This window comes from Electrophorus electricus, chromosome 5 (genome assembly GCF_041902795.1).
Source record: "Electrophorus electricus isolate QZ-2024a chromosome 5, ASM4190279v1, whole genome shotgun sequence".
NCBI classification, from domain to species: Eukaryota; Metazoa; Chordata; class Actinopteri; order Gymnotiformes; family Gymnotidae; genus Electrophorus; species Electrophorus electricus.
This window is the reverse complement of record NC_137501.1, coordinates 23,743,898-23,771,280: the sequence shown is the minus strand read 5'-3', so window position 1 is coordinate 23,771,280 and position 27,383 is coordinate 23,743,898. Positions and strand designations below refer to the sequence as shown.

The window sequence follows — 27,383 nt, the reverse complement described above, 5'->3', positions numbered from 1 at the left end:
GTAGCCTGTGTTTAGTTAAATGTATAAGTCATGTCTGTCGTTAATGTTGTGTGTGAGTGCCACCATTGCCGTTCGTGTTTTATGCTAAGAAATGTTTCACTTTATCTCGGTAGTCTGTGCGTCCTGCTCCACGCCCATCGGCACTCGGGCCTGTCTCTCTCAGGCATAGATTTACAATAAGTACAGGTGTATGAAATTCACAAATTATGTGGTATCAGAAACGTCCTTCTTCGATGTCCAGCAAAACAGAGGAGGTCCACTTTTTGATTTTACGATTTTCCATCGGCCTACTATACATAATATGTGAGTGTAATCAGTTATAAACTGTTTGTTCCAAGTAATCAGCTAAAATCAATTGTGTAGATCACATCTGCTAAATGCCATACATGTAGATGCAAATAAGATAGGTTAGGGAATCCTGAAAACTGCAAAAATACATAATAAACAGGCTGTTTTATGTTGTATCAGCAAAATATTGTGCATATAACATAAACCACAAGTATCGCATTGGACTTGGTGATCACTTTGTGATTAGTACAGTTTCTGGGAATGTTCCAAGCTCTTGCCAAAGGTACCTTATAAGACATCTTACAGTTTGTTATATTTAACTTGCAATTAGGCGACCAATTAATAAGACCAGATAGCTAGCTAGATATCCTATGTTGCCTAGCTAACAACTGCTCCTGCATGTGGTCAAAAGAAAAAAAAAAAATTATATATAAATGTTTGACCTCACAAATGTACTAGAGTAAGAGTATAAGGTACCCTCTTTTAAAATAACTTTTTAAAAGTAGAATTTGTTCAAAAAGTTACTTAAGTAAATGTAGAGCATTAATTAATACACACCTCTGTGTATTAGCCATCCCAGTGGACTTTAGTAATGAAAATGAAACTATCTTAGATTATCATACATAAAGATCAGTGCTTACTTAATCTAGATAGTTTTACATGGGCTGCCAAAGGGGAGGCAGGATGTATAAGCAGGGTGGGGGCGTGGGGGTGGGGGTGAGGTATATAATTTGACCAGGTTAATTTATTTAATATTTTTGTATATTAATGCTACAAATATTCAATTCCAGTGCATTTATTTATTTCCTCTTTTTGCTCAATTCTTGGTAGTTTTGCACGAAAAGCTGATTATTTGGTAATACCCAATTGACCTTCACAGTAAACGATAAACAGCACATGGGAAACTAAAGCAAGCTGTTAGTAAACCTAAGGTTAGCCATAGGTTAACTATTAGTTGCAATTTGTAAGTCACTTTGTGACACATTTAAGATAAATTAACTAGAAATGTGTTAACACTGAAAGCCAAATACAGCTCCACTGTTTGGCAGCTAACAAGCTTATTATATATCAATATTGCACATCTGTTGCTTAACTAATACTATAGTCATAATTTCCCTTACTACTTTCTGGATTGGCTAATTATGTCGCCACCACATTTGAAAGTGTACTAAATATATTTTATAAAATCTTTCATATCAGCTTATTGCAGTTAACAGTATGTGGAGACACGACACTAAGCCCATGTGGAAAAAATCTATTTGGTTAGCTTAGCATTGTGATTATAACAACACTTAATACCGAATAAAATGTTGTCAAAATAAACATCCTGATAAATTTCTTTGTCACGGAACGCTCCCGTTGCCACTGGTCACGTGGTACGGCCCTCCGCGTGCAGTAGGAGTCACTTTGTATTGTTTGTAACCACGCCCCCATGATGGCACACGCCTGCACCTGGTTTAATGCTGTGCGTCTGTGTGTGTGCCCCTGTTGGTGTGTGCATCGGCGCTGGTCATTGTTTGTGTTGCTAGTCGCACGTGTATTCATGTTAACCGTATATGTTCGTGTTGCCAGTGTTAGTGTTCATGCCAGTGTTACGTGTATTCATTTGAACCGTTTATGTTAAGTGTGAGTGCCGTCGTCATATGCGTTATGTGTCAATAAACGTCCGTCAAAGTCGAGGGTGTCTGTGCGTCCTGCTCCGCGCCCTACGGCACTCAGGCCGTCACATTCTTTAGTAGATTTTAAAACAGAAAACGTGATAAAAAACAATATGAAGAAATAGCATTTTAGTTATTAAAATATATATGTAATTTTTATTAATAAAAAATGAATACATTTAACAATTGTTAAATGTTATTTTTCTTACTGAATTTTTTTTTAGACAAAGCTGGCCATAAAATCCTTCCTTTCAGGCCCAATGTTGATTTCTTTTCAGTTGTCGTGTCTGCTGAAGATTTAATTTGTTATGGGGAATGCAACACCCAATCAGCATTCTTGTCCTGAGTATTAATCAAAGCAAAGTTACTCCCATGACTAGTATATAATACATTAATTGTTCTTTATTTTGAATGTTGAACCTTAGCTTTGATGACTTGCACACTTCCCAAATGACTCTGCTGAATCAGCATGCTATGTTGTCCGACCAGAAAAGTGGATTGTTCATGCAAAAGCGTTCATGAATCCACATGAACAATTTGTTCCCTGTATTACTATCTTAGTATACCAACAACCATTATTATTAAAACCTTTTGTGTTCTCTTGTCCGTTTCCACCACTTAACATCCAGTTGTTCAGTCTGTGATGAACAGTACAAACATATCCATGAAAATGTATGCAAATACAGACCTTTTTGAACAAGGAACACGGAAGTAATTTGTCTTTTGGAAGAAATGAAACTTAAATGGAAATGAAACTCAAAGGAGAGAGTTAAAACAGCAGACAGCAGAGAGCGAGAGAAAGAGAATGAGGGGGGGAAAAGGAAAGGAAAGCATAAAAGAATTAATAAGGTAAATCTTACTTTGTTAGCATTATGGTGTGAGTTTATTTTTCAGTCTGTTACCAGGTGGTTATACAAATGATTGAAGACTGAATGTTTGTAAAGATGAGCACATTATTTGGCAGTCAGCAAGTAAAGTTTATATTCCTGTAGTATTCTCACTCTATCTATCTATCTATCTATCTATCTATCTATCTATCTATCTATCTATCTATCTATCTATCTATCTATCTATCTATCTATCTATCTATCTATCTATCTATCTATCTATCTATCTATCTATCTATCTATCTATCTATCTAAGTTTAATACTTATTGTGATTATCTGTGTAGGTTTAATTGTACTATCTGTCTGTCTATGTATCTATCTATTATTGGAGTTATCTAATTACAGAAAGGTTGTTCAGCTTATTTTTTTTCTCCATTGCATTCATTGCTAGTACCAAAATATGAATCTGTTTATATTTGAATTCTTTATTGATATGCCATTATAAAACTGCTGAGATGTTCAGTCCTAACCATTGTCTTTAACCATTCTGTTTTATGTTGACTTGAAGTGAACCACGCCTGTGATCACAATTAAGGTTAAGGCAGATCTTCAACATGGCTACTTCCTCAATTACATCCACTACAGATTCTGGTGCTTTACAGAAAGATACATTCATCCCTCATCATCTCACCTGCTCAATTTGCATGGATATGCTGGATGAGCCAGTGACTTCTATTTGTGGCCACACTTTCTGCAAGAAATGCCTGTCCCACCACCTGGAGAATACCCGAGCCTGCCCTCTGTGCAAGCATTCCCTATTGGAAAATCCCGCAATAAATGTTATTTTCAAATCTATCCTGCAGGAATACCGCCAAATCCATGGCTTGGGTTCAAAAGTTCAAGCCCCAGATGAGATCACCTGTGACATGTGCCCTAACAATGGCAGGTGTAAAGCAACCAAATCCTGTCTGATATGTCTGATGTCATACTGTGATTATCATCTAAAGGGGCACCAAACCAAGTTGCGCCTACAAGGTCATAAGTTGGTGGCTCCAGTGAAGGATCTAGACCAGCGGGCATGCTTGGTCCATGGCAGGCCTCTGGAGCTCTACTGTATTCAGAATGACAAGTGCATCTGCAGCCTGTGTGTGAAGGAAGGGACAGAGGTGACATCTGTGGAAAATGAAAGTGTCTCTAGAAAGGTAATAACCATCATATATCTTCCATGCTATAATCAAGTTAGGTCTAATGTAATACTACTGGATTTCATGTAGATGGATGGAATCAGATTTTCCAAAGAAGAGGGAAATTGTCCAATGGTTTGTTTGTTTTACTTACAGAAAATACTAGCCAGTGTGATAAAAAACATGGAACAGAGAATGCAGCACCATCAGGAGAAGGTGAAAGAGTTTCAACATTCAACAGAAAAGTGCCTGGTGTGTCTTCCAAACTAATTTATAATTTATATTAGTGGTTCACACTGCATAGCCTATTTTGTTTTTATGTGTTGAACAGACCTATACTTTAATGTAATTCTTATTCATAAGTTCTTGTTCATTAATTCAAATACAAGGGACAACAAAAGAGTAATAACTGGTGTAGTGAAAAGAAAGAAAAATCTGAACAACAGTTCTAACACCCTCTGCTGGTGATATCTCTACAGGCTCTGATTAAGCGAGAGAAAGAAGAGATAAAAGAGATTTTTGAAGCTGTGAGGAAGGTGGTGGGGGAGGCAGAGCAGGAGGCACTGGGTCCATTAGAGGAAAAGGCATGTCATGTGGAAAGGGAACTGAAGGACCTGTCAGAGGAGCTGCAGCGAGAGATCACTGAATTCAAAAAGATCATCTATAAACTACAAACAAGCACAGAGGAAGAAGACCACATTTTCTTCCTACAGGTCAGCAACCAACCACAAGTCCCACAATTGTGATTGTGACCTACAATTGGAATATAATGTTTTCTAAAAACAGATTAAACCTGGAAAAATAGGCATTCATGTTTTTCAAATTAAAGTATATGCATGTATAGCATTATTTTTTGTTTTTGCTGTGTATTGGTTGTGTCATAGCTGATAAATGAGCCCATATGCCCTTGTCATTAAGATGTTATGACATACTGTGTGTTGTAGTAACTTCAATGGTGTAATCTGTTTTCTCAGAATTATCTCCAGACAGTCCCAGCATCAGAAAGTGGCAAAGACTGGACTAATGTCACAATGGATACACATTTGACCTTTGGCACTATGAGGAACCTGGTGAAAATTATGAAAACTGACACTGAGACTGAGCTAAACAAGCTCTCCAGCATTGGTGAGGGAAAAAAAATTCTAACTTCCATAATTTCTAATTTCCATTGTTTAGCTATTTGTTACATATGCTTTGTCATACATGTAAGATCTATAATTCTCTCTTTACCCATTTGCCTTGTAGAAATTGAAAGGATTAAGAAGTATTCTGGTAAGAATTAAAAGACATTATATAATTATATCACAAAAGAGTGTGCTAGAGTAATTCCTAGAGTGTCCTCTGCCATTATATAGAGACCCTAAACCACCAGAAAAGATTTGTAAACTCTTCCTAATATCAAGTAATCCACAAAGGATCAACTGTTGCTCAGTTTCTTCTATTAAAACAGGACAATTGGAAAAGCAACAACAGCAGCTCTAAAAGTAATAATTGCCATAACTGCTTCTTTAGATAAATGGACCTACTGTACAGCTTTTTTGATTTATCAAAGCCGTTTAAGAACTATATGGTTGGTAGAATACAGTGTATGCAGGCTGAATGTTTTATGTGGTAAAAGGTGTGCATATACATATATTCGAAACATTCTTGTCCATATAATTTCCTTTACACTCTGGCCTTCTACCAGAGACCTGGGAATTTAAGAGTGTGGCACAGTAGTTTTGCTATTGCGTAGGATTTTGCTCTTCTGGACTGAGGCTAAAGTTGTCATTCCTGGCATCTGTTGGACCCACTCCTCCAGGTTATGGGTCACTGCCCAAAGTGCCTCTGTCACCACTGAGACAACCTTGTTCTTTTCAGTCCATTGTACTTTTCCAACTTCAGATATTCCTTCTTTGATGGTGTGCAAAAAGGCTGCAGCAAAAAGGGGCAGGAAGCAAGCATAAAGTCCAGAATAAAAAAGCTGTTTAATGAAAACATATACGGCAGACCTGGGCCAGTAACACCAACACAGCAATAACAATGATCCACCTAGCCTAGACACAGGAATAATTTATACACATAGGAATTCTAATGTGTGGAACTGGAGGCATGAATAGCATAGAATGTGGGCTGCCAATAACGCAAGGTCATTGGTATATTAGGAGTAGCCAGTTTGTTTGATTTTTGAAGTGTTTTCTCATATTTCCGTTCTGTTGTTGTTTTATTAAATGTTGGCTGAATGTTTAATAAAACACTAGTTAAGTTTCATTCAAACATTTTTCTCTATATCTATGGCCAAAGGGTATTGGGCAATCTCTACTTTGAAATGTATTCAAATGATAACTTAAAAAGCTGAAAATTAAGTAAACCACTGAATGGGAATATAAAACTATTTTACTTCAGTCATATCTTGCTGTTAAAAATTAATAAACCATTAAAGAAAAAATATACCCACAATAATATATTTGTTCGGACACTGTTGCACTGCATCCAAGAACAATGTTAGCATGCTAAGGAAGGGTCACAGATATACACAGATATGAACATTTTTTAGTGCTATCTTTTCCATTTGGATCATATGACATATTACTTTAACCAGCTATTTTAACCAGTGTCACTGACTATTTTCTCTTAAATAGTGCTCTATTTCTTCCCTAGGCCCCTTTGCTGCTGTAAATAGCGAATAATCAAATGACTTTGCCACTTATTTTTCACCTGACATACATGTTAACTATTGCTTTCCAGTGGATGTGACACTGGATCCCAACACTTCTAATGCTCAGCTTCTGGTGTCTGATGATATGAGAGAAGTCCAAGACACTGGAGAGAGAAGGACTGTCCCTGACAGCTCTGACAGGTTTGATGTCTTTGCAAGTATTTTGGGCCTGAATCAGCTGCCCAGGGACAAGTCATTCTGGGTAGTGGATGTCAGTGACAAACAAGGCTGGGATATTGGGGTAGCAAAGGAGAAGGCCAACAGAAAGGGGAATTTGTCCCTTAAACCAAGCCAAGGCTACTGGGTCATCGTGCATTACAATGGGGATCAATACGCAGCTCTGGAAGACTCTCCAATCCCACTCTTGCTTCAAGATAAGCCTCAGAAAGTGGGCGTGTTTGTAGACCAACAAATGGAGCTGGTCTCCTTCTATGATATAGGAGCCAAGGCTCACATTTACTCTTTTACTGGCTGTGTATTTGAAGATGAAATTCTGCCCTATTTTAGCCCTCATCTTAAGCAAGGTGAAACCAACTCAAGCCCTTTGGTTATCTGCCCTGTAAATCTGGGTGACTGATATTTTTAATTAATGGTAAAGGATGTTTTACAAGAACTACAAAGCCTAAAGACTGAAATATGTTATATGTGGAGAGCTCTATATGTAAAAACACATCAATCAGTAATCTGGAAAAAATTATAAGCTTTCTCTTATAGAACAAAATGTATTGTAATTTATGGACATTTCACTATGTTCAGAGTGCAAGAACTGTTCATAAATTGTTCATAAATTGCATTTAGTAATTTTCTCATATTTTAAAATAACTCCCAGGCATGTCTAAATTTGACTAACAGGGTTCCAAACCTATTATACAACTTGAATAATGTTTGCTTTGCTTTGGCCTTTTCAATTCTTACCTACATTACTGATTTTATAGCAAGATGACATCATTTACTGATATCTTTTTTTAACAATAGGTGGCATTTTTCCACCCAGACAACTTCTGACTTCATAAAGAAAGGCAAGGAAAATTGTATTTATATAGCACATTTGACACAACCAGGTTGATAAAAGGGCTGCACACTTATTAAAAATAAACATAAATACAACATAAGACATTCTTGGGGTGTAACGGACATTATAGCAAAAGAAAAGTGCATATTAAAACTGTTCTTGTTATACAAATAGTGAATGTCTTACAGTTTATATTTTTTGAAGTAGGCACCCTTTAAATACATATATCAAAAATTATCTGCCAGTATGGTCAGATAATTAATAAAATTACTTTATAAAATGACTTCTAGAAATATGTTACAAATTTTAATATTCTTACAACAATCTGTAAATGAGAAATTTCTAAATTTTAGGTATTTAATTTTAGATATTTACTTTAGAATTAAGATATTCTCACTTGTTAAGATCTGAGTATTTTGTAGTGCAGTTTTATTGTATGGTATTGAATATATGGTATGTGCGTTTATGTAAAACTCATTCTATATAGTTCTGTACCATTCATTCTACAAATCACTAAGCAAATAAAACATTTTAAATCAAAGTTTTGGTGATTCATAACTGGACAAGTTGTAATATTTACATACATTTATTTACAGATTCAAAAGCATTAATGTTCTGTGTCAAAAAACTGAATTACAAACAGTACAACTATTAGGTATGGTTATGGTCACACAGTTAGGGACAGACACTGACATTCAGGGGGGTTCCAGATTACGTTACTTACCTGTGGTTACTAAAGTGGTGCACCTGTGGATGGTTATAAGGCAGGGTAAAAAGACAAAGAAAAAAAACGTCTCAGCATGCACAAGGACCTGAGCCTGGTGTCCTGGAGAGAATTTGGTAAACTTTGTGTAATGGCTCGAGTACCACAGGGCACGGAGCAGGATGCACAGACTCTCCTGACGGTGACAGACGTTTATTGAAAGATGCATACATCAGTGGCACTCACACATAACATAAACAGCAATCATGAACACAGGCATTGACAATGTGAACATGGACATGAATGAAAGCAATGTGAACAGAGACAATGACCGACAGTGACGCACACACCGACATGGGTTTAAATACAGAACAACAGGTACAGTTGTGTGCAGACATGTAGGCATGATTACACTCAAGAAAAAACAAGGTTTCAGTCCTGGATATAAGGTAGTGTTGCCTCTAGTTCATAACAGAACCAGATAGGGTATGGAGGTAGTAATACCAGTGCCATGGGTTTGCTTCCCAGGGAGTGCATGTACTGTCGTAATGATAAGTATATAAGTTGTTCTGCATGAAAGTGTTTGACCAATTCTGTAAATATACATTTCATCTTAAAATAACACTTTGAAAATGTCAATAATTCCAAGATTCAATTACATAGAACATCTAGGGAGAACACCTCGTTGACTTTGCAAATGTCTGCATAATGTCTACAGAAAATTTCAAGAGAAAAGCAGAAAAGGGTCACATACGTTTATTGTATTGTTTAAAGGCAATTATAGCCAATTCTGACTTTCAGTGTATAGTGCCCATTCATGAAAATGAGCTATTTGTGACCACTCAGTTGCTTTTATTGCTTTGCTTTTATTGTTCACACAAAGAATGTGACATATCCAAGAATTTGACACATTCATTCGGCCTGCACACAATGCATTCTACCAGACAGATAGTTCTAGGGTCAGGCAGGAGTCGAAGTCTAGAAAGCAGGCAGGAACCAATAACCAGGAAAACACTCAGGATAAGGAAACGCTCGGTACACCACATAGGTTAAGCAATACTTCACAACGTGTAGGCAAAGGAAGCTTATAAAGGGGGTGATAATGACCAGGACCAGGAATCAGGTGTGTGCTAGAATTCCGGTGAGTCAGATCAGGGGTGTGTGCGAGTGGGTGTGGCTGTGTGGGGCTGAGGGTTGTTCCTGTGGTTCATAACAGTACCCGCCCATCTGACGGGTGGCACCGGACACCTGAGAATGGGGAGTCCTGGACCTACCATGGCCCCGAGGGCCGAGATGATCTGGGTGAGCAGCTCCATAGCCCTCACAATCAATGAGATACTGAAGGACCCCGTCACGTCTCTGGGAATCCAACAATGCATGGATGGCATAGGGCGGTTCTTCAACGATATCCACAGGGGCAGGGTTGATGGTGGTTGTGGCTACAGACACAGGACTGTAGCGCACAGGTTTTAACAGAGACACATGGAAGGTGGGATTCATTCTATGCCTGGGGGGGAAGCTGTAGCTTGTAGGATATGGGGTTGATCTGTTGAAGCACCTTGAAGGGACCGATGTACCTTGGGCTTAATTTCTTGCTGGGTAGTCTGAGCCTCATGTTGAGAGTGGAGACCCAGACCTTCTGACCAGGATATAGTTGTAGGTTGGGGTTACGGTGACAACTGGCAAATGTTTGGCAGGTGTGTAAAGCCCTCTGCAAGTCGACGTGGGTGACCTCACATGGTCAAGAGAAATCACTGATCTAAAGCCTGTATGTCAGTGGGGGAGTAATCCCATGGGAAGAGGGCTGGCTGATAACCATAAACACATCGGAAGGGAGTGAGTCAAGTAGAGGAGTGTGTGAGCGAATTGCAGGCATATTCCGCCCATGGGAGGAATTTGTGCCAGTCCATTTGTGAGGTACAGTATTTGCAGAGGAACCTTTCAACTTCTTGGTTTACACATTCAACCTCCCTGTTGGACTAGGGATGGTGATCAGAGGAGAGGTTCATAGTTATGAACTTTTTACAAAACTGCCTCCAGACTTGTGATGTAAACTGGGAACCATGATCAGACACAATCTCTTCTGGTAGACCAAATATGTGAAATACATAAGAGAACTTGGCCTCTGCTGTCTCCAAGGCTGTAGGCAAATGAGGAAAAGGAATGAGGTAACACATCTTAGAAAACCTATCCACCACCATCATTATGACCGTACTTCCATCAGAGGCAGGTAAGTCTGTAATGATGTCTGTTGCGATGTGAGTCCAGAGTTGATGTGGCACAGGCAAGCGCTGTAACTTCCCAGCAGGGACAGTGCGAGGGTTGTGTGACTGGGCACAGACTACACAAGACATTATATAATCCCGCATATCATCAGGAAGGGAGGGCCACCAAAACTTACGGGACAACATGCGTGTGGTGCGTGTAATACCGGGATGTCCATTACATAAGGTCATATGAGCCCATTCTAGTAATGTTCCTCTGAGGGTCATCCTTTAGAGCATTCTCTAGGTCGTCTTGGAAGCCCCACCGAATGGGAGCTAGGAAGCAGCTATTTGGCAGGATGGTCTCAGGATACGGGTTGATCTCTCCCTTGTCACAGATGCATGACAAGGCACCCACCTTTTGATTCTTGGAACTGGGACACTGTGAAGTAAAGCCGGGAGAAGAACAACGATCACCTAGCATCTCTTGGGTTGAGTCGTTGAGCTGACTGTAGGTACTCTAGGTTTCGATGGTCCATATATACCAAGAAGGGATGTTCAGCCCCTTCTAACCAGTGTCTCCATTGCTCTAGGGCAAGTTTGACTGCGAGAAGTTCTTGGTTTCCTACATCATAATTCCTCTCCGTGGGCTGTAGTTTCCGGGAGTAGAAAGCACAAGGGTACAGTTGAAGTGGGGTGCCTTGTCTTTGTGACAGGACTGCCCCCACACCTACCTCAGAAGCATCCACTTCCACAATGAAGGGAAGAGAAGGATCAGGCTGATGGAGAATGGGTGCCGAAACAAAGGTCTCCTTTAAAGTCAGGAAGGCCTGATCCATGGCCATGGTCCACTGAAGCTGCTGTCTGCCTTGTTTCTTGAGGAGGTCCAAAAAGGAAGCAGTTATGTTACCAAACCCCCGAATGAACCTCCTGTAGAAGTTTCCAAAACCCAAGAATTGTTGCAGTTCCTTGATGGTGGTAGGTTTAGGCCAATTTTGGATTGCAGTCACCTTATCAGGGTCCATGGAAAGGACTCCTGGTTTGAGGGTACACCCTAGAAAAGTGACGCAGTTCCTATGGAACTCACACTTCTTGGCTTTCGCGTACAGGTGATGTTGTTGGAGACGCGTCAGGACGGCCAGTACATGATCCACATGCTCTGCTTCGGATTGGAAAAACACAAGGATGTCGTCTATGTATACTATCAAGAACTTGCCTATCATATCTCAAAATATTTCATCCATAAAAGCTTGGAAAACTGAGGGACTATTAGATAACCCATATGACATTACTAGGTACTCATAATGGCTTCGTGTCGTGATGAAGGCTGTCTTCCACTCATCACCCTCACATATGCGTATGTGGTTGTAAGCTATACGCAAGTCCAATTTTGTGAAGATGATCACTCCTAGCAGACATTCATGGGTTAAAGAGATGAGGGGAAGAGGGTAGGAACACTTTACTGTCATCTCATTAAGGGCCTGGTAATCGATGCATGGAAAGTGGAGGGCTGAATGAAACCGTGTTGTAGTGCCTCAGCGACGTACGCCTCCATAGCCGCCTCCTCTGGCCGGGAAAGAAGGTAAGGCTTAGATCTTTGGGGTAGGGGAGCCCCAGGAAGGAGTTTTACAGCACAGTCACAAGGTCGATGAGGTGGGACTTTAGTCGCTTTAACCTTAGAGAACACGTCCGAGAAGGGTCTATAGAGTGGCAGGATAGACTAGAGTGCTGGCGTCTCTGGGCTCTCAACTGTAGTGGAGAAGACTGGCAAAGACACGCAGTTCTGAAAGCAGTGTTTACTCCATGATAATAGTTCAGCCATGGACCAAGAGATACTAGGGTCATGGGTAGACAACCAGGGAAAGTCCAGTATAATGGGGTCACGGGACATGGGTAGAAGCATAAATTGAATTGACTCACAATGAAACAGTGTTACCGGGACAGTTTTTTGTTGGACTACACCCTCACCTATAGGTTGGCTATTAAAGGAATTAACCCGTAGCAGGGGATCTAAGGCAAGTCTAGGGATTCCTAGTCATGTAGCTAACCCAACATGCAAAAAATTCCCTGCTGCACCAGAATCCACCAAGGTAAAGAGTAACACTGGTACCATCGGCCATAAGGACTACAGGGAGTTCCGGGATCTCTTCCACTCGCAGGATGATTGAAAACAGCCTTGAAAAGATTGTAGAATTCTGTCTCTGACTGTAATGCTGGGTCTTGGCTATCCCAGAGGGCAGTTTCCTATGCACCTGCCCCACCAGTCAGTAGTGATAAGACAAATTGTACATGGTCCTTGTTGGTGATAAACTGCGTGGCATAATGGGAAAAGTACATGGAACACTGCTTCAGGAAGTTTTTGCATCAATCCGGGGAGCCATTAAACCAATCAGGGACGACAACGGGAATGCATTGAGCAACCATGAGAGATGGTGAGGGAGCCACAGCAGTCATGGTAAGAACCACGTTTGAAAGTCTTTGAACAGTTTCACGTAGCTCAGCCATGGAGACCTCCTGCTGGGCCAGTCTGTTTTGTACTTGTGCTGGATCTATGATAGGCGAAGTATTCTGTAAGGATTGCACACACACAGAAGAGAATCCAAATGCTAGAGGTTTTATTTTAGCAAACAAACTAATTCATGGAACTAGACAGGGAATCATGGTCAGGTCGGTCCAGGATCTAAACACGGGGTAGCGTCCGGGTGGAATCCAAGGGTCAGGCAGGAGTCGAGGTCTAGAAAGCAGGCATGCTCGGTACGCCACATAGGTAAACCAATATTCCGCAATGTGTACACAGGGAAGGGAAGTTTATAAAGGGGGGGTGGTAATGAGGGGAATGGGAATCAGGTGTATGCTAGAATTCTGGTGAGTCAAATCGAGGGTGTATGTGAGTGGGCATGGCTGTGCGATGCGGAGGGTTGTTCCTGTGGTTTGTAACACCTACCTCCCCCAGCGCATAAGAGGTCAGTCCATAATTAATAAATGAATTTTTAAACTATTAAATTCTTTTTGTAAAAAGACTTTATAAACACTTTATTTAAAATTATTTAGAATTTATATAAAATTATTTAAAATTAATGCATTATTTATTGTATATATACACAGGATAACATGTTAAATATCCTATGCCATTAGAAAATCATTAGACCTTCACATAGGGCCCTGCTTACTATCTTCACTCCAGCCAATCACAACATCATGAGCACTTCTCAGGGGTCATCAGATAGGCACCTTTGTTAGTGTTTTGTTGAATTAAGACCATGACAATTCCAGGAGGCTCAAAAGTGAGATTTGGCATCCCAGCCATGTTCCCACTGAATTAAGATTATGATTAAAAGAAAACTGCTGTTTCCCATGTGACAATGGCTGTTGTAAAAAGCACTATATAAATAAATTTGACTTTGACTATATTATCTTTTTATTACCTTTGCGAAAAACATCTAGCTGGCCTCAGACAGTCTGACTGGTAGACATGAGTGTCAGGTGACAGTGCACCTGTGGATCTCTATCAGCAGCAGATTGGTGTTGATGTCCAAGACCTTGTGCACCTTTTTGTCTATTACACATCTGGTCAGCTGCTTATAACAGGTGGGGCAGAACACCCTAACTTTCCATTGATGGGATATCCACACCATCAGATAGTGGATGAAAAAATAATCTGGTGTTGAAGCCTGCTGGTATATCAGTGATAGCACTTGTGGCTCATAGTAAAACACGTAGTACACATAGTGAATAGTATTCTGGTGCAGAGGAGCAGTGATATAAACAGAGTGATTGGGGATATGTATTAAAGTGAATCTGTGACTGTAGTTTATCTTTGTTTGTTTAAACATATTTTAATTTGAATCTTTTTTTTTGTTGCTGTTGGTTCTTCTCATCTAGATGGGGTGAATAAGACTGGAGTTCCATTGTGCTGCCGGTAAGGAACCCAAAGTACTTATTTGGAAAGACCTGCCTGTGAAGGCCTATGGCTCATTGGCCTTCATCACTTATGCACTTCCATATAGAATGATTTTAAAGAAAACAGTACTCTCTCTCTCAGAGCCATCAGAAGATTTACAGGCAAAGACACTCATCCTGGAGTTGGATGAAAGACTGACCCTCTCTCCTAGCATGACAACCCAGTGGTCCCAAGTTAGAGGGACACTCTCATTCTCTCAGCACTATCCGGATGACTTCAATGGAACACATGCTTCTCCTGTGTCATCGTTCCCCCCCAGAGAGTCAAGTGCCAGCGAGGGGCAAGTGCCAGCGAGTCGTAAGAACCAGTATTTTCCCCTTTTATGTTTCCAGCTGGTATCAATATTAAAATAGTTTATTAATCCAATTAGATTAATTAACTCTTTCCTCTCATCTGTAATACAGCCTTCATCAGTCCTATAATTAATTTCCCCCTTTTACACACAATGGCTGTCACTTGTTCCCCTGATTCTCCTCTTAGATTTCAATTATGCTTGCATCACTAATTTAGTTTGATTAATAAGTTTCTTTTGTTGGTCTTGTTTGGCTGATAAGAAGATTACCCCATTGGTCATCTCCAGATGTTGCTTAAAACAGTCTTTTTTAATGTTTTGGTTTTACTCTCTTTCCTGTATTAGCCTAGCCCAGTAGGCTTTTATCCATCATAAATTATGTACATTAAGTTTTGCTTGGTTGCCTTGTTAGGGTTGTTATTCTAGTGAGCTCAATACTCCTGGTCATTAGTAGAATTTTAGTAAAGGATAGCTGTGCATTTTTTTCCTATCTGTGCTTATTCAGTTAAACCTACCTTGTTTATTATGTCTATTGATGGTCATTTGTTTCTAGGACTACAATGCTCTAGAAATCTTTCCAGGTTCATCAGTATTCAGTTTGTCATAACTTCAGGGACTTAGATAATATTGGCAATAAATAATACTTGCATCAGATCTGGTCGAGACACCCCAGCATTTTACAATAGCTTGCAGCCAGAAAAGGTGAGGAAATGCCATAACAAAGGTGAGATAGATAGCATTGCATTAAGCTATGTGTACATCATTGGTCAAAGTATCCAGATCTTCCCACATATGATACACATAGTAATTTGTTTCCAGGACATCAATGCGATTTACCTAACTTCAACTTTCCCAAGGTCATCACCATGCACATCTTCATGCAATTACATAATTCTAGCAAGAAGTGCACCAAATCCGGCCAAATCATAGAAAACCCAACATTTTAAAATAGCTTGCAGCAAGAAAAAGTGAAAAACACCAATAACAGGTGAGATGACACTGCTGTGTGACAGGAATACAAGTTGTTGGTTTTTTTCCACATTTAAGTAATATATTTACCTATATAGCATAGAATCAAAGTGGGAAATAATAGACTATAAATAATATTAATCATAAATATTTACATACCTAAACACAAGCACGGAAAAAAGGAAATGAATAAATAAATTATGATTTGCCAACAACACCATCACAAACATCAAATGTTTTTGAGCTGAATTGCAGAGCAAAAAACAAGGTGGTTATTGATGTTAAACAATTCATGCCTCAGGTTTCCCTTCACCCCATATCTTGTGCTCTGACTGGCTGCAGCTCAAAGCTGTTTTCACTGCTAGTGATAACAGGGTCGCAGCATTTTTCACACTAAGGATTTGGATTCCCTGACATGGCCAGATATCTAGCCTCACACAGTGATCGATAGCCCTGAGCTAACACTTATTTGCTTCTGATCTGATGCTTTTCTTGGTGACCTCCAAAATCTGTAAGTGAGAGGAAATCCATAGATAAAATTGCATATTGAGAACTTGGCATCAGAGACTCATTTTTGGAACATCTCTTAGTAGACTATTATTTTTAAGCACTGTTGAAAGGACCACAACTGCAAGCAGGTACCTTCTTTGCAGTGTTCTGTTTGTCAGCCAGGGGTTGTTCATGAGCCAAAGGACTCTTGTCCCTTACAAGGATCAAACGCATGTCCTTGGTATTGCTAACACCATGCTCTGACCTACTAACCTAAACAGTGACTTGCTTGCAGTTCTTGAGCCCTCAATGCAGTGGCAGCGGGCCCAATTTGGTGAAACTGTAGACATGGCATGCACAAGGATAAATGCACTTTTCGACTGAGTATAGGTGCAAGTTGATACCTATCACTCAGTCCTCCAAATGTTTAGTCTGCAGCCAAGTACTGAATTAAATTTCAAAACCACAGAAGCTGTTGTTAAAGAGCAACTTAGTGCTCAGTTTGTGAAATAAATGTGTCAAATTTACAGTGACAATGTGGCTAGCTACAGATCTCTGGAAGTTTTCATTCTTGAAAGTATTTGAAGCCATGAAAAAGTATTCGGTAAGCATTGGTTATCTTATTACAAAGAGACAGCTAGAGACAGTGACTGCCAGATGTGACATAGCTCAAATTATATAGTGTTTGTATAACATGTCAGAAGCATTGAGATCTATTCATACATTTTCCAGAGAAGCTTTTTCGAATTCCTAGCTATAGAAAACTTTTAGAGCTAATTCTGGATTTCAACAAGAAGCATTGTGTCGAGTCTTTAGCTTTTGTCCAATACCCAAAGATGTGCTCTCAGTTGGGGAGTTAGCTCAAATGGAATTAGCTCAAAAGTGGTGTGCTTGTTTCAAATGAGAGAGGTAGTGGGGTTGGTGCCCACATTCTTCAGTGTTGAATTTGCAGTACTTTTCTATGGTGAAACCATTACTGATAGTTGAAGATTTTTGGACTTGCTGCTTCCCTATTGCCTTGCGCACATTACATGACTTGAACTTTTCAAATTGTGCTACTGCTCACACTGCACAACTCTATATCTTGGAATCTGGAATCCTTAAGTTGTGGTATCTCAATAGCAGGCATAATCGGGTCCCAACACTTTTCACACAAGATTTGGACTCCTTGACATGGCCAGACATCTAGCCTGCTATATTTTGTTTGTTTGTTCATCTGCGAGCATCTTGGATGGCTTCTTTGATCAATTCATACAGTAATGGACAGCTCTGAGCTAATGGCAATTTGCCTCTTATTTGATGCTATTCTAGGAGACCTTGTAAGCAAGCAGAAATCCATGGTTAAGATGACATATTGTTAAGTCAGCTGTAGCCACTAAATTTTCTGTTCTTGTAAAATCTCTTTTGACTGTTTTTCAGGTAATGTTGCAAGCAGAACAACTGCAAACATGTGACTTTTTTGCAGTGCCCTGTTTGATGGCCAGGGTTCATTAATAATGCATGACCTTATTAATTCAAATTCAAATTCAAAATGTATTCAAAATTGATTTACACAGTGCTTTTTACAATAGATGTTGTCACAAAGCAGCTTTACAAATGTCCAAGTCCAAGCCCCCAGTGAGCAAGCCAAGTGCAAGTGGCAAGGAAAAACTCCCTAGAGCATGAGGAAGAAACCTTGAGAGGAACCAAGACTCAAAGGGGGGGGGGGGGGGGGGTCGCATCCTCCTCTTGCCGAAAATGGTCACCACAATAATAACAGCTTAAAGTGAAAAATAAAATAATAAAATCAAAAATAAGCAATTGATGTCTAGCTCAAATTTGTAGAGGTCCCAGTCTTGCTCTGAGGTGTGCATGTGTCGGAGACCCAACCTGCAAGAGAACGTCCATTAAGGGCAATGGAGAAGTGGTTGGCTAGGGTGGAGGTGGGGTCGGCTACAGCAGGGGACAATAGGGGGAGGTGTGAGTAGCCATGGTAGTTGAGATGGGTGGAGTCTCAGTAACATCATGATATCCCACAGGAGAATGCCCATTAAGGAAAACAGAGAGTAATTGGCTGGGGTGGAGGTGTTGTGGGCTACAGCAGGGGACATCAGGGGGTAGTAGGAGTAGCCAAGGCAGCTGAGACGGGATGAGGCTCAGTAACATATATATATAACGTGGTCCTCGTTCTTTTACACTGAATTCAAATCTGTTTTAAAGATGTCTCTCTCAGGCATAGATTTACAATAAGTACAGGTGTATGAAATTCACAAATTATGTGGTATCAGAAACGTCCTTCTTCGATGTCCAGCAAAACAGAGGAGGTCCACTTTTTGATTTTACGATTTTCCATCGGCCTACTATACATAATATGTGAGTGTAATCAGTTATAAACTGTTTGTTCCAAGTAATCAGCTAAAATCAATTGTGTAGATCACATCTGCTAAATGCCATACATGTAGATGCAAATAAGATAGGTTAGGGAATCCTGAAAACTGCAAAAATACATAATAAACAGGCTGTTTTATGTTGTATCAGCAAAATATTGTGCATATAACATAAACCACAAGTATCGCATTGGACTTGGTGATCACTTTGTGATTAGTACAGTTTCTGGGAATGTTCCAAGCTCTTGCCAAAGGTACCTTATAAGACATCTTACAGTTTGTTATATTTAACTTGCAATTAGGCGACCAATTAATAAGACCAGATAGCTAGCTAGATATCCTATGTTGCCTAGCTAACAACTGCTCCTGCATGTGGTCAAAAGAAAAAAAAAAAATTATATATAAATGTTTGACCTCACAAATGTACTAGAGTAAGAGTATAAGGTACCCTCTTTTAAAATAACTTTTTAAAAGTAGAATTTGTTCAAAAAGTTACTTAAGTAAATGTAGAGCATTAATTAATACACACCTCTGTGTATTAGCCATCCCAGTGGACTTTAGTAATGAAAATGAAACTATCTTAGATTATCATACATAAAGATCAGTGCTTACTTAATCTAGATAGTTTTACATGGGCTGCCAAAGGGGAGGCAGGATGTATAAGCAGGGTGGGGGCGTGGGGGTGGGGGTGAGGTATATAATTTGACCAGGTTAATTTATTTAATATTTTTGTATATTAATGCTACAAATATTCAATTCCAGTGCATTTATTTATTTCCTCTTTTTGCTCAATTCTTGGTAGTTTTGCACGAAAAGCTGATTATTTGGTAATACCCAATTGACCTTCACAGTAAACGATAAACAGCACATGGGAAACTAAAGCAAGCTGTTAGTAAACCTAAGGTTAGCCATAGGTTAACTATTAGTTGCAATTTGTAAGTCACTTTGTGACACATTTAAGATAAATTAACTAGAAATGTGTTAACACTGAAAGCCAAATACAGCTCCACTGTTTGGCAGCTAACAAGCTTATTATATATCAATATTGCACATCTGTTGCTTAACTAATACTATAGTCATAATTTCCCTTACTACTTTCTGGATTGGCTAATTATGTCGCCACCACATTTGAAAGTGTACTAAATATATTTTATAAAATCTTTCATATCAGCTTATTGCAGTTAACAGTATGTGGAGACACGACACTAAGCCCATGTGGAAAAAATCTATTTGGTTAGCTTAGCATTGTGATTATAACAACACTTAATACCGAATAAAATGTTGTCAAAATAAACATCCTGATAAATTTCTTTGTCACGGAACGCTCCCGTTGCCACTGGTCACGTGGTACGGCCCTCCGCGTGCAGTAGGAGTCACTTTGTATTGTTTGTAACCACGCCCCCATGATGGCACACGCCTGCACCTGGTTTAATGCTGTGCGTCTGTGTGTGTGCCCCTGTTGGTGTGTGCATCGGCGCTGGTCATTGTTTGTGTTGCTAGTCGCACGTGTATTCATGTTAACCGTATATGTTCGTGTTGCCAGTGTTAGTGTTCATGCCAGTGTTACGTGTATTCATTTGAACCGTTTATGTTAAGTGTGAGTGCCGTCGTCATATGCGTTATGTGTCAATAAACGTCCGTCAAAGTCGAGGGTGTCTGTGCGTCCTGCTCCGCGCCCTACGGCACTCAGGCCGTCACATTCTTTAGTAGATTTTAAAACAGAAAACGTGATAAAAAACAATATGAAGAAATAGCATTTTAGTTATTAAAATATATATGTAATTTTTATTAATAAAAAATGAATACATTTAACAATTGTTAAATGTTATTTTTCTTACTGAATTTTTTTTTAGACAAAGCTGGCCATAAAATCCTTCCTTTCAGGCCCAATGTTGATTTCTTTTCAGTTGTCGTGTCTGCTGAAGATTTAATTTGTTATGGGGAATGCAACACCCAATCAGCATTCTTGTCCTGAGTATTAATCAAAGCAAAGTTACTCCCATGACTAGTATATAATACATTAATTGTTCTTTATTTTGAATGTTGAACCTTAGCTTTGATGACTTGCACACTTCCCAAATGACTCTGCTGAATCAGCATGCTATGTTGTCCGACCAGAAAAGTGGATTGTTCATGCAAAAGCGTTCATGAATCCACATGAACAATTTGTTCCCTGTATTACTATCTTAGTATACCAACAACCATTATTATTAAAACCTTTTGTGTTCTCTTGTCCGTTTCCACCACTTAACATCCAGTTGTTCAGTCTGTGATGAACAGTACAAACATATCCATGAAAATGTATGCAAATACAGACCTTTTTGAACAAGGAACACGGAAGTAATTTGTCTTTTGGAAGAAATGAAACTTAAATGGAAATGAAACTCAAAGGAGAGAGTTAAAACAGCAGACAGCAGAGAGCGAGAGAAAGAGAATGAGGGGGGGAAAAGGAAAGGAAAGCATAAAAGAATTAATAAGGTAAATCTTACTTTGTTAGCATTATGGTGTGAGTTTATTTTTCAGTCTGTTACCAGGTGGTTATACAAATGATTGAAGACTGAATGTTTGTAAAGATGAGCACATTATTTGGCAGTCAGCAAGTAAAGTTTATATTCCTGTAGTATTCTCACTCTATCTATCTATCTATCTATCTATCTATCTATCTATCTATCTATCTATCTATCTATCTATCTATCTATCTATCTATCTATCTATCTATCTATCTATCTATCTATCTATCTATCTATCTATCTATCTATCTATCTAAAGTTTAATACTTATTGTGATTATCTGTGTAGGTTTAATTGTACTATCTGTCTGTCTATGTATCTATCTATTATTGGAGTTATCTAATTACAGAAAGGTTGTTCAGCTTATTTTTTTTCTCCATTGCATTCATTGCTAGTACCAAAATATGAATCTGTTTATATTTGAATTCTTTATTGATATGCCATTATAAAACTGCTGAGATGTTCAGTCCTAACCATTGTCTTTAACCATTCTGTTTTATGTTGACTTGAAGTGAACCACGCCTGTGATCACAATTAAGGTTAAGGCAGATCTTCAACATGGCTACTTCCTCAATTACATCCACTACAGATTCTGGTGCTTTACAGAAAGATACATTCATCCCTCATCATCTCACCTGCTCAATTTGCATGGATATGCTGGATGAGCCAGTGACTTCTATTTGTGGCCACACTTTCTGCAAGAAATGCCTGTCCCACCACCTGGAGAATACCCGAGCCTGCCCTCTGTGCAAGCATTCCCTATTGGAAAATCCCGCAATAAATGTTATTTTCAAATCTATCCTGCAGGAATACCGCCAAATCCATGGCTTGGGTTCAAAAGTTCAAGCCCCAGATGAGATCACCTGTGACATGTGCCCTAACAATGGCAGGTGTAAAGCAACCAAATCCTGTCTGATATGTCTGATGTCATACTGTGATTATCATCTAAAGGGGCACCAAACCAAGTTGCGCCTACAAGGTCATAAGTTGGTGGCTCCAGTGAAGGATCTAGACCAGCGGGCATGCTTGGTCCATGGCAGGCCTCTGGAGCTCTACTGTATTCAGAATGACAAGTGCATCTGCAGCCTGTGTGTGAAGGAAGGGACAGAGGTGACATCTGTGGAAAATGAAAGTGTCTCTAGAAAGGTAATAACCATCATATATCTTCCATGCTATAATCAAGTTAGGTCTAATGTAATACTACTGGATTTCATGTAGATGGATGGAATCAGATTTTCCAAAGAAGAGGGAAATTGTCCAATGGTTTGTTTGTTTTACTTACAGAAAATACTAGCCAGTGTGATAAAAAACATGGAACAGAGAATGCAGCACCATCAGGAGAAGGTGAAAGAGTTTCAACATTCAACAGAAAAGTGCCTGGTGTGTCTTCCAAACTAATTTATAATTTATATTAGTGGTTCACACTGCATAGCCTATTTTGTTTTTATGTGTTGAACAGACCTATACTTTAATGTAATTCTTATTCATAAGTTCTTGTTCATTAATTCAAATACAAGGGACAACAAAAGAGTAATAACTGGTGTAGTGAAAAGAAAGAAAAATCTGAACAACAGTTCTAACACCCTCTGCTGGTGATATCTCTACAGGCTCTGATTAAGCGAGAGAAAGAAGAGATAAAAGAGATTTTTGAAGCTGTGAGGAAGGTGGTGGGGGAGGCAGAGCAGGAGGCACTGGGTCCATTAGAGGAAAAGGCATGTCATGTGGAAAGGGAACTGAAGGACCTGTCAGAGGAGCTGCAGCGAGAGATCACTGAATTCAAAAAGATCATCTATAAACTACAAACAAGCACAGAGGAAGAAGACCACATTTTCTTCCTACAGGTCAGCAACCAACCACAAGTCCCACAATTGTGATTGTGACCTACAATTGGAATATAATGTTTTCTAAAAACAGATTAAACCTGGAAAAATAGGCATTCATGTTTTTCAAATTAAAGTATATGCATGTATAGCATTATTTTTTGTTTTTGCTGTGTATTGGTTGTGTCATAGCTGATAAATGAGCCCATATGCCCTTGTCATTAAGATGTTATGACATACTGTGTGTTGTAGTAACTTCAATGGTGTAATCTGTTTTCTCAGAATTATCTCCAGACAGTCCCAGCATCAGAAAGTGGCAAAGACTGGACTAATGTCACAATGGATACACATTTGACCTTTGGCACTATGAGGAACCTGGTGAAAATTATGAAAACTGACACTGAGACTGAGCTAAACAAGCTCTCCAGCATTGGTGAGGGAAAAAAAATTCTAACTTCCATAATTTCTAATTTCCATTGTTTAGCTATTTGTTACATATGCTTTGTCATACATGTAAGATCTATAATTCTCTCTTTACCCATTTGCCTTGTAGAAATTGAAAGGATTAAGAAGTATTCTGGTAAGAATTAAAAGACATTATATAATTATATCACAAAAGAGTGTGCTAGAGTAATTCCTAGAGTGTCCTCTGCCATTATATAGAGACCCTAAACCACCAGAAAAGATTTGTAAACTCTTCCTAATATCAAGTAATCCACAAAGGATCAACTGTTGCTCAGTTTCTTCTATTAAAACAGGACAATTGGAAAAGCAACAACAGCAGCTCTAAAAGTAATAATTGCCATAACTGCTTCTTTAGATAAATGGACCTACTGTACAGCTTTTTTGATTTATCAAAGCCGTTTAAGAACTATATGGTTGGTAGAATACAGTGTATGCAGGCTGAATGTTTTATGTGGTAAAAGGTGTGCATATACATATATTCGAAACATTCTTGTCCATATAATTTCCTTTACACTCTGGCCTTCTACCAGAGACCTGGGAATTTAAGAGTGTGGCACAGTAGTTTTGCTATTGCGTAGGATTTTGCTCTTCTGGACTGAGGCTAAAGTTGTCATTCCTGGCATCTGTTGGACCCACTCCTCCAGGTTATGGGTCACTGCCCAAAGTGCCTCTGTCACCACTGAGACAACCTTGTTCTTTTCAGTCCATTGTACTTTTCCAACTTCAGATATTCCTTCTTTGATGGTGTGCAAAAAGGCTGCAGCAAAAAGGGGCAGGAAGCAAGCATAAAGTCCAGAATAAAAAAGCTGTTTAATGAAAACATATACGGCAGACCTGGGCCAGTAACACCAACACAGCAATAACAATGATCCACCTAGCCTAGACACAGGAATAATTTATACACATAGGAATTCTAATGTGTGGAACTGGAGGCATGAATAGCATAGAATGTGGGCTGCCAATAACGCAAGGTCATTGGTATATTAGGAGTAGCCAGTTTGTTTGATTTTTGAAGTGTTTTCTCATATTTCCGTTCTGTTGTTGTTTTATTAAATGTTGGCTGAATGTTTAATAAAACACTAGTTAAGTTTCATTCAAACATTTTTCTCTATATCTATGGCCAAAGGGTATTGGGCAATCTCTACTTTGAAATGTATTCAAATGATAACTTAAAAAGCTGAAAATTAAGTAAACCACTGAATGGGAATATAAAACTATTTTACTTCAGTCATATCTTGCTGTTAAAAATTAATAAACCATTAAAGAAAAAATATACCCACAATAATATATTTGTTCGGACACTGTTGCACTGCATCCAAGAACAATGTTAGCATGCTAAGGAAGGGTCACAGATATACACAGATATGAACATTTTTTAGTGCTATCTTTTCCATTTGGATCATATGACATATTACTTTAACCAGCTATTTTAACCAGTGTCACTGACTATTTTCTCTTAAATAGTGCTCTATTTCTTCCCTAGGCCCCTTTGCTGCTGTAAATAGCGAATAATCAAATGACTTTGCCACTTATTTTTCACCTGACATACATGTTAACTATTGCTTTCCAGTGGATGTGACACTGGATCCCAACACTTCTAATGCTCAGCTTCTGGTGTCTGATGATATGAGAGAAGTCCAAGACACTGGAGAGAGAAGGACTGTCCCTGACAGCTCTGACAGGTTTGATGTCTTTGCAAGTATTTTGGGCCTGAATCAGCTGCCCAGGGACAAGTCATTCTGGGTAGTGGATGTCAGTGACAAACAAGGCTGGGATATTGGGGTAGCAAAGGAGAAGGCCAACAGAAAGGGGAATTTGTCCCTTAAACCAAGCCAAGGCTACTGGGTCATCGTGCATTACAATGGGGATCAATACGCAGCTCTGGAAGACTCTCCAATCCCACTCTTGCTTCAAGATAAGCCTCAGAAAGTGGGCGTGTTTGTAGACCAACAAATGGAGCTGGTCTCCTTCTATGATATAGGAGCCAAGGCTCACATTTACTCTTTTACTGGCTGTGTATTTGAAGATGAAATTCTGCCCTATTTTAGCCCTCATCTTAAGCAAGGTGAAACCAACTCAAGCCCTTTGGTTATCTGCCCTGTAAATCTGGGTGACTGATATTTTTAATTAATGGTAAAGGATGTTTTACAAGAACTACAAAGCCTAAAGACTGAAATATGTTATATGTGGAGAGCTCTATATGTAAAAACACATCAATCAGTAATCTGGAAAAAATTATAAGCTTTCTCTTATAGAACAAAATGTATTGTAATTTATGGACATTTCACTATGTTCAGAGTGCAAGAACTGTTCATAAATTGTTCATAAATTGCATTTAGTAATTTTCTCATATTTTAAAATAACTCCCAGGCATGTCTAAATTTGACTAACAGGGTTCCAAACCTATTATACAACTTGAATAATGTTTGCTTTGCTTTGGCCTTTTCAATTCTTACCTACATTACTGATTTTATAGCAAGATGACATCATTTACTGATATCTTTTTTTAACAATAGGTGGCATTTTTCCACCCAGACAACTTCTGACTTCATAAAGAAAGGCAAGGAAAATTGTATTTATATAGCACATTTGACACAACCAGGTTGATAAAAGGGCTGCACACTTATTAAAAATAAACATAAATACAACATAAGACATTCTTGGGGTGTAACGGACATTATAGCAAAAGAAAAGTGCATATTAAAACTGTTCTTGTTATACAAATAGTGAATGTCTTACAGTTTATATTTTTTGAAGTAGGCACCCTTTAAATACATATATCAAAAATTATCTGCCAGTATGGTCAGATAATTAATAAAATTACTTTATAAAATGACTTCTAGAAATATGTTACAAATTTTAATATTCTTACAACAATCTGTAAATGAGAAATTTCTAAATTTTAGGTATTTAATTTTAGATATTTACTTTAGAATTAAGATATTCTCACTTGTTAAGATCTGAGTATTTTGTAGTGCAGTTTTATTGTATGGTATTGAATATATGGTATGTGCGTTTATGTAAAACTCATTCTATATAGTTCTGTACCATTCATTCTACAAATCACTAAGCAAATAAAACATTTTAAATCAAAGTTTTGGTGATTCATAACTGGACAAGTTGTAATATTTACATACATTTATTTACAGATTCAAAAGCATTAATGTTCTGTGTCAAAAAACTGAATTACAAACAGTACAACTATTAGGTATGGTTATGGTCACACAGTTAGGGACAGACACTGACATTCAGGGGGGTTCCAGATTACGTTACTTACCTGTGGTTACTAAAGTGGTGCACCTGTGGATGGTTATAAGGCAGGGTAAAAAGACAAAGAAAAAAAACGTCTCAGCATGCACAAGGACCTGAGCCTGGTGTCCTGGAGAGAATTTGGTAAACTTTGTGTAACGGCTCGAGTACCACAGGGCACGGAGCAGGATGCACAGACTCTCCTGACGGTGACAGACGTTTATTGAAAGATGCATACATCAGTGGCACTCACACATAACATAAACAGCAATCATGAACACAGGCATTGACAATGTGAACATGGACATGAATGAAAGCAATGTGAACAGAGACAATGACCGACAGTGACGCACACACCGACATGGGTTTAAATACAGAACAACAGGTACAGTTGTGTGCAGACATGTAGGCATGATTACACTCAAGAAAAAACAAGGTTTCAGTCCTGGATATAAGGTAGTGTTGCCTCTAGTTCATAACAGAACCAGATAGGGTATGGAGGTAGTAATACCAGTGCCATGGGTTTGCTTCCCAGGGAGTGCATGTACTGTCGTAATGATAAGTATATAAGTTGTTCTGCATGAAAGTGTTTGACCAATTCTGTAAATATACATTTCATCTTAAAATAACACTTTGAAAATGTCAATAATTCCAAGATTCAATTACATAGAACATCTAGGGAGAACA

At 38.8% G+C, this 27,383-nt stretch overlaps 2 protein-coding genes across 4 annotated transcripts; both read left to right on the top strand.

Moving 5' to 3' along the window:
• Window positions 1-2,035: 2,035 nt before the first annotated feature.
• On the top strand, window positions 2,036-8,203 carry LOC118241967 (E3 ubiquitin-protein ligase TRIM21-like). 2 transcript variants are annotated; one of them, XM_081714454.1, is made up of 7 exons: window positions 2,044-2,795; window positions 3,343-3,976; window positions 4,115-4,210; window positions 4,438-4,671; window positions 4,933-5,083; window positions 5,204-5,230; window positions 6,686-8,203. In XM_081714454.1, the coding sequence occupies exons 2-7, from the start codon at window positions 3,389-3,391 to the stop codon at window positions 7,231-7,233; spliced, it is 1,644 nt and encodes a 547-aa protein (XP_081570580.1). In that variant the 5' UTR covers window positions 2,044-2,795; window positions 3,343-3,388; the 3' UTR covers window positions 7,234-8,203. The 2 variants fall into 2 exon arrangements, with proteins under 2 accessions (XP_081570581.1, XP_081570580.1); XM_081714455.1 differs by lacking the exon at window positions 5,204-5,230 and having other exon boundaries at window positions 2,036-2,795.
• A 12,167-nt stretch (window positions 8,204-20,370) lies between these two features.
• Window positions 20,371-26,535, top strand: LOC118241966 (E3 ubiquitin-protein ligase TRIM21-like). Of its 2 annotated transcripts, XM_081714452.1 has the most exons (7): window positions 20,379-21,130; window positions 21,675-22,308; window positions 22,447-22,542; window positions 22,770-23,003; window positions 23,265-23,415; window positions 23,536-23,562; window positions 25,018-26,535. In XM_081714452.1, the coding sequence occupies exons 2-7, from the start codon at window positions 21,721-21,723 to the stop codon at window positions 25,563-25,565; spliced, it is 1,644 nt and encodes a 547-aa protein (XP_081570578.1). In that variant the 5' UTR covers window positions 20,379-21,130; window positions 21,675-21,720; the 3' UTR covers window positions 25,566-26,535. The 2 variants fall into 2 exon arrangements, with proteins under 2 accessions (XP_081570579.1, XP_081570578.1); XM_081714453.1 differs by lacking the exon at window positions 23,536-23,562 and having other exon boundaries at window positions 20,371-21,130.
• The last annotated feature ends 848 nt before the right edge of the window (window positions 26,536-27,383 follow it).